Below are 7,592 nucleotides of genomic sequence, written 5' to 3'. Positions count from 1 at the left end.
TATAATAAAAAATAAAAAATAAATGCTTATGTCGCTTATGCCTGGAGTCGGCCCTGATAGTTATGGGTTCATGTTTTATGCGTATGTGCAATTTTCCTTGATGGTTGTGAATAATGCAAGGCGAGTTTCATAACTTTGACCGAAATATACAAATTGTAACCAAGGGCAAAGCAATGAAATTGTAATGAAACTAATGAAAAGGAACTTCGTTTTAAGCTCTCCTGTTTGTGCAGTGATTTTCTCTGCTCATTGAAAGGGTTGCTCTATCAGTCTAATGGGTGATCTTTCTGGTGTACACACAGAACACTGTGAGATTCTAAATCAGAATCAGAAGGCTGGACTGGTTGGATGAGTTCTGAGATGGACAGCTTGAGGTCATTAGAGAATCTTCAGGTTCATAGTTTCTCTCTGCCCTGTGATCTATCATTCATAACCCTCATTTAAAATAGTGTAAAATATTTAAAATGGGCTGGATTGCCTTTTCGGGCTTCTGCTATGATATGACCTCTTCTCCTCACCGCTGTCTGAAATCATGACAGGAAGATTGACAGATGGGCAGCAGTCTGTGCTTGACATACAGACCGACAAATATCATAGAGAACAGACTGACAGACTCGTTGTCCATATAGCTATGCAACATGGTGCTAATCAAGGGATATGTCTGTCAATTGATAGATGCAACAAACATATTTACAACGATCTTCTGCCCATGCATTTGCACATCAAAACGGGTTCAGTATTAAACAGCCTTTAAATCGAGGGTCTCACATTCAAATGATCATGGGGCCAACATCAGTCTTGCTGTTCTCATAGGGGGCTTTATAATTTACCAGGTGCGACACCTAAAAAAAAATGTTACCGGATTTTCGAAACACCAGCTGAGATAAAAGAAGCACTCAAAATGTTCATACCATTTACTGCATTTATTACAGATGTCGTTAGTAATTTATCACATTTAATATGAAAAATGAACTCACCAGATTATGCTCATTACAAAATCACCAATGGAGAGACAGTTGATGACATGGGCATCCTTTTTCTAGACAGGCCTTGTCGGCAATAACCGGGGAAAGTGTTTCAAATGTTCTACACATTTATTTTCTGCCGCTTAGTCTGGTTGTCTCATTACTCGGATCAAACATACAGTATCTCCGGATAACTATGGCATTCAATAAAACGGCAGTGTTTTCAATGCATTTCCACTAGCTGCATTTGCGCTCGAGGCATGATAGGCCTAATGGGCAAACAAAATGAGACAAAAACATTGTAGAGGATATAGCTAGTTTGAAAGACAGTTTCAGCTTTAAACTGGTATTACACCACAGTGACATTGACAAGATAGTCAAGATTGTCTGTCCAAGATAATGATGTGTGTGTGAGTGTTATTCCATGTGATGATAGTCACTTCATTTTGTCTTGTTGTTAAACAGTCGTTCGGTCATTATCACAGTATTGTCTGTCCATGGGTGAGCTAACATCATTACTGTATGTTTCAACAAACAGTACTAGCTGCACTCTGATTGACCCTCTGCGCAATCATATAACGATGTGATCCATCAGACTACATGAAATCATTAACAGAGTCCTCTGATTGGAGGGGGATGAACCTGGCGTATCCAGGACTGCGGTCTGACATAGCTACCGTTACGGCAGGAGTGTTGAGTGTGAACATACCTGAATGGATGTCCCAGCAATATTCCCACAACATAGTTTCCAACTAGGAAAAGCATTAAAGACCAGTACACATTTTTTTTTCTTCTTTCAAGCAAGATCAGAAAAGAAAGGCATAAAGAAAGAAATAAAAATTGAGGCAGCTCACTGAGGTGTGGGATAGTCATTGCGATGGTTGAATAAAATAAATGATGCCAGATGTGAACAGATCCAAGAGAAGTTTATTATGAATATGGCACATGTAAGATGGTAAAAAATACTTGTTACAGAAAGAACAACCATGTATGTATGACATGTTTCTTTGAAACGGATGGAAACCTACAAAAGTATAAAATAACCCTGTTGTAAAATGAAGTATGTACATTTCTGAAATTGCAGCATTATTCATGGTAAATGAAAATAAAAATATGTTTTTCAAAATGTTTTAAAATAAGCCAGGCACTCAAAGTTAGCTTCAGTTAGTTATGTGTTTTTTCTTCAAAGAAAAAAATAAAACAAAATAAAATAATAAGTGTACCATCGTTTTCTCTTTTTAATATTTTAATTTGTTTGTATTTAGAATTTATAACACTGTTAACACTGATACTAAGAGAATCCCCTTCTCCTGTAGTATTCATCTACTTGGCACCAAGTTCCTCATAAAAGAATCTGTATAATTGTACAAGAAATAGTTAAAAACACGGACACAGTCTTCACAGGTAATGGAGTGATTTTTCATATTTTAATTTTAAACACTATTTATCTGACAGTAGCTGAGATTAGTTTAAGTCTAAATCACCAGCAATTCATTTTGACACAACACAGTCACAGAGACATTAAAACAGCTCATCCTGCTGTTCTGTTGTAACATATAGGTGTATTTCCTGGTCCGTCCACAGTGTCTGTTTTAAGTGAGCTGCCCTCGACCCGACAGTCTCCCACTCTCACCCTGCTTCGCAACGTCGTAGAAAACACTAACATCTAGGATAGAATCAATCTCAAGTGGTGACACTACGCTCTCCTGCAACCATTCCACCGTTCCAACCAACCGACCCCCAATTTTTGTTCTTTTTTTAAAAACACATTTATTTCATGACCTGGATTTGAGTAACAACACATCTTCACAGAAACCACAGACACTGTTTCCTGATGTAGGGGAGTAGCCTGATTCATTTCAAAAGACAAAGGCTCCCCCTCCCTTTGCTGGACAGACTAAAAAACACTGAACGTTGAGACAAAGCTGCTGGACCGAACAAAATGAAGTAAACCAAACAATCAACTTAATTAACATGCATTTCCAAAACACCTAGCTATAAAAATAGATTTATAGTGCGAAATATTTTTTCTTTTCATTTCTTTAGAAATCTTTAAAATTGTTTATTGTCCTGAAATGCTACCGTGATCTTTTTGTCCTGTAAGTTGCAGGGTCCTTGAAGTCAACAGGTTTGGTGGAAACCAATGAAATACACCCAATGCATACAAGAAGCACAAAGGACTCTGGGAATGTTTCACAACTGAGGCTTTTATGGTTCCAGTCTAGAAGATACATCTAAATGCTACTTTAGCTTTTTGTTGTCATTTTTCGTAGTGTAGGTAAATGCAAGCTGGAAACTGTAATCCCAGAATTCCTCAGTGGCAAAAAAATGGCTCCTTAAACCTTTGAGCTAGTTAAGAGACTTTGATCTCTGAGAGAAAGAGAGGTCTGTAGACTACACAACAGCAAAGCAACAGCAGAAACAGAAAGAAATACAGACAGAAGGAAGCAGCAAAAGGTGACGCTACATTGGAAGGCCACCACACGAAATCCACTAACCTCCACGGGTCCACTAAGACTGCAGAGGAGACGGAGAGGGTTACACACGTTCCCTGTCCAACCCCAGACTACAGATAAAGCACAGAGAAGACAAAGGACAAAACGGCTACATCAGCTCAGTATATACTGCATATAGTAACACACACTGAAATCGCTATGGAGACTGACAGCCAGTGACACTTACACATTGTACACGTTTACGGTTATCACGCTTGGTAATAGATGACTTGATGGACGGCTGTCAAAAGATGAAGTGACAGTTTTTCCATTTTATTACTATTTTTTTTAAACAACAATCACAGTGTTCTTAACACCAAACTGTGAAATAACTTTTTTTTGGCAACAGAGAAAAAATGTGGGAATTTTAAAAAAAACTCATATTCCGTTTGATTGAAATGCATGTCCTTATTACAATCTCCTTGATATGTGATTTCAGAGAGTCCAACAATGGCTGATGGAAGAACAGATTTGGGAGACTGTTGTTGATAGTAGTGAGGTTTAGGATGGAAGAGAAAGAGGAAGGGTAGAGTAGAAAAAACAATTGACAGAAGCCGGTCAAAGTTAAACATTCATTTTTCAAGTTAATGACGCAAATTAGCCTCAGTTACACTGAGAAAAAGTGATCTAGTTTTGAAAAAATACAACCAAACTCAACCTGCTCCATATAGGTATATTCTATCCTTCGGGCCCAATCCGACCGAGCCTTTCAAACAACTTGACTGAGGGGAGTAGTAAATGAACATGAAAATATGTTGATTAGAGGTTTGACTTTACCGAAGGAAGGAAATCTCCCCAGCTGTCACTCAATCACTCATCTCTGAGAGAGAGCTGTGGAACAGAATAACCTACATCAGCCTGCTGAAGGAGGGTAGTAACTAGATGGAACAGTAGCACCATGGAACTGCAGAGAAGGCGTGCATCCCAAATGGCACCATATTCTCTATTTAGTGCACTACTTTTGATCAGAGCCATATAGGCCCTGGTAAAAAAGTGGCGCACTATAAAGGGAATAGGGTGCCATTTGAGACAAAACCGAGGAAATGGAACCGGGAGAATACTCATATCTCGTACTGACCTGTCTCGTGTTCCAAAGTCCTGGGATTTGTAGTAACATTCTATTCACAGGTCAATACCCGGCTGAAATTGCTTTTTTAATGCTTGATTTGCAAGTTAAATCTGAGCTATAAAAAAAAAAAAAGAATCAAAATTAATTCTAAAATAGACAACTATTCCCTCATTATGAAATAACTTTCAAATCTCTTTCTTTTAAGGTTATGTCTATGACCATGTCAAACAGGGACCATCCTTTTGTCTTCGTCAACCTTGATCACATCAAGATGTGGAGCAAAACCATCCAAGGGGTTTCTTTCCATAGAAATATCTTTTCCGCCATCGCCCTTTAAATACACTCGGCATCTTCATAAAGATGCAACATAATCAACTCAAATAAAAAGTCGTTTACCCAAGACTCCAGTAGGAGACCAATGGTAATATGAATTCTCTGTAGGCAAAAAGGAATTCTTTACAATAAAGAATAGTTTGTTTAGTTTGATCAGAGAAAATGTCCATCGTACTGTAAGAGGAGTAGGAAGAGGGCGAGAGATTGATAGAGTGGGAGTCAGTAGAGAGAGCGAAAAGATAGAAAGACAAGGAGCCATTCATTTCTATTATATAAGCTCGTTTGCTCAAATTCAAAGTGCTAGAATATATTTATTTTCCACTTGAAACACAGTCTTATGCCTCAACGAGTCTCTGACAGTTGAACACAGTAATATGGTCTTGGTGTTTTGCTCTAATCTTCTTTGCGCTCCAGAGTTTGTGTGGTGTGTATCCCGTTACTGTAGACAGGGAATGGAAGAGTAGAGAACAGTCCCTCTGCCGTGGTGAATACATTGGCTGCTGGCATCTGGGTGAGGCTGGCGCCGGACACGGCACCGCCAAAGGGGCCAGCCATGTTGAGCCGGTGGACGTGATGATACAGCATCTCCATGGGCGTCTTGGGGTCGATGCCGAAGCCGGGGCTACCGTTGACATCCACAAAGTTCATAGCGTGGGCAACGTTGTTGGGCAACAGGTTGGCGCCTGCCTGCATGGCCAAGGTGACGTCGGCGGGGGCATAGCGGATGGTGCCAGTGGTGTACACCCGGGAGGCGGCAGTGCTGGTCGTGGCGAGGGTGCCGGTGACCCGGTGGACCAGAGGAAGCACCACGTTCCCAGCCTGCAACCTCTGCAGGGCCTCCAGGTCGCTGGTGTACAGCAGGGAGGAGGAGGAGTTGGAGGTGGTGGGGGTGCCCTGACCCTGCTGCTTGTCGCGCGGCGAGGCTGAGAGGGGTGGGGACAGGGGGTCGGAGGAGGAGCCAGAGCTGGAGGGAGGGGCCAGGCTGGCCACGCTGGAGGCTGAGGAGGGGGCGCTGCTGTTACCATTGAAGGAGGGGGGTACGCCCTTCCTGGTTCCTCCACCCCCGCCGCCTCCCTCTGTTCCTGGGGGAGTGAGCACTGAGTCTGGGATGGAGACCTGCAGACTGCCAGGCTGTGGGGAGGGAAAGGTGTCGTGGGTTGGGACGTGCTTCGTCATGCTGTAGGGGGACTCATTCCTGGAGATCTCCCTGTTGGGAGGGTAGTTCCAGATGCTGCTGTCGTTGTCGAAGTTGATGGGCTCGGACATTTCTGTTTTGATCTTGAGCACGGATGCACTGGCAGGGGAGGGGGGCAGCAGGAGGGGGGCGTCCCCCCCCAGGGTTGGGTGGTTCATGGTGCCAGGGCTGGTGGTGGTAGAGGAGAGGCGCAGGCGTCTAGAACGACTACCATCCCACTTCTGCTTTTTCCTCCTCTTCTTACGCTTCTGCTGCTTGCTGGCGGCGGGGACGGCGAGCATCTCAGTGGCCCTGTCACAGTCTTTAACGCTGTCGTCGTCATCATCATCCTCCTCATCATCGTCATCATCTTCCTCTTCTTCAGAGGAGGACGGCGAGTTGTCCACTCTTCCATCTCTATCTCCGTAGTGCTCCACCTTGATGTGCAGGCCCCCCAGTCGGCCTAGTCTCCTCTCCTTGGTCTCCAGCTCGCAGTCGCTGGGCTCCAGGTCGTCCTCGCTCTCCTGGCTCTCTGGGTTGGAGGAGCTGTCTCCCTCCTCCTGACGCCTCATCTCCTGCTCTGAGGACGACTGGCCCTGCTGCTGCTTTTTACTGTCTGTCTCCGGGTCCTCGCTGTTCTCAGTCTGGTTCCCCTTCCCGTCCGACTTCGAGTTCTCGTTGTCTTCTGGGAGAAAGATGCCGTTTAGTGTGCAAACCTGAACAGTACTCAAATATATAATAATTATATGTCTAAATAGCCACTGTTTTGGAAATGAAATAATCTTTCATGCAGTTTATTTAGCTTTTTAAAAATGATTTTGGTATAGATTCAGATATATGTATAATTCCGATCATCACTCAATTTGAAGCCTGCACTTCTTTACTTCCCAAAATACCATGGTGTTCTACTGCTGTCTGTCTGTCTGTCTGTCTGTCTGTCTGTCTGTCTGTCTGTCTGTCTGTCTGTCTGTCTGTCTGGCTGTCTGTCTGCCTGCCTGCCTGCCTGCCTGCCTGCCTGCCTGCCTGCCTGCCTGTCTGTCTGTCTGCCTGCCTGCCTGCCTGCCTGCCTGTCTGTCTGTCTGTCTGTCTGTCTGTCTGTCTGTCTGTCTGTCTGTCTGTCTGCCTGCCTGCCTGCCTGCCTGCCTGCCTGCCTGCCTGCCTGCCTGCCTGCCTGCCTGCCTGCCTGCCTGCCTGCCTGCCTGTCTGTCTGTCTGTCTGTCTGTCTGTCTGTCTGTCTGTCTGTATGTATGTATGTATGTATGTCTGTAGCTGTGGTGTTGGCTTGGCACCCGATCACCCCTTGGATACTGGAGCAGTGGAGCTCTCCAACCGTACTGTCAGAGTGAGGAGGACTCGCTACCCAGCAGCAGCTGGCATGGGTCACAACTCTCACCATGCACGCTGGCATAGGGGGCACTGAGGGAGGCCTGGTGCCAATGGCCAATATGCTGGCACTTCCCACAGACTGTCACCCAAAATCATCCTCTCCTATCCTGCCCCCTCCTCCCCCTTGTCTGTATTCCATATTTGAACAAAGCTGTGTATAGTCCTGCAGC

The 7,592-nt window shown here is 44.2% G+C and overlaps 1 protein-coding gene across 7 annotated transcripts in view; it reads right to left on the bottom strand.

Moving 5' to 3' along the window:
* Positions 1 to 1,874: 1,874 nt before the first annotated feature.
* LOC118362194 (neuronal PAS domain-containing protein 3) overlaps positions 1,875 to 7,592 on the bottom strand; it is a 410,864-nt gene continuing 405,146 nt past the window's right edge. For 6 of the 7 annotated variants that reach the window (XM_052486440.1, XM_052486439.1, XM_052486442.1 and 3 more), the window contains one exon: positions 1,875 to 6,721. In XM_052486440.1, the coding sequence (XP_052342400.1) occupies positions 5,256 to 6,721 (1,466 nt within the window). In that variant the 3' untranslated portion in view covers positions 1,875 to 5,255. The remainder of the gene's footprint in view (positions 6,722 to 7,592) is intronic. The other variant, XM_052486441.1, reaches the window with a different exon arrangement.

The sequence above is a fragment of the Oncorhynchus keta genome, chromosome 29 (genome assembly GCF_023373465.1).
Source record: "Oncorhynchus keta strain PuntledgeMale-10-30-2019 chromosome 29, Oket_V2, whole genome shotgun sequence".
Taxonomy (NCBI): domain Eukaryota; kingdom Metazoa; phylum Chordata; class Actinopteri; order Salmoniformes; family Salmonidae; genus Oncorhynchus; species Oncorhynchus keta.
This window is presented reverse-complemented; position numbering and strand designations above follow the sequence as displayed.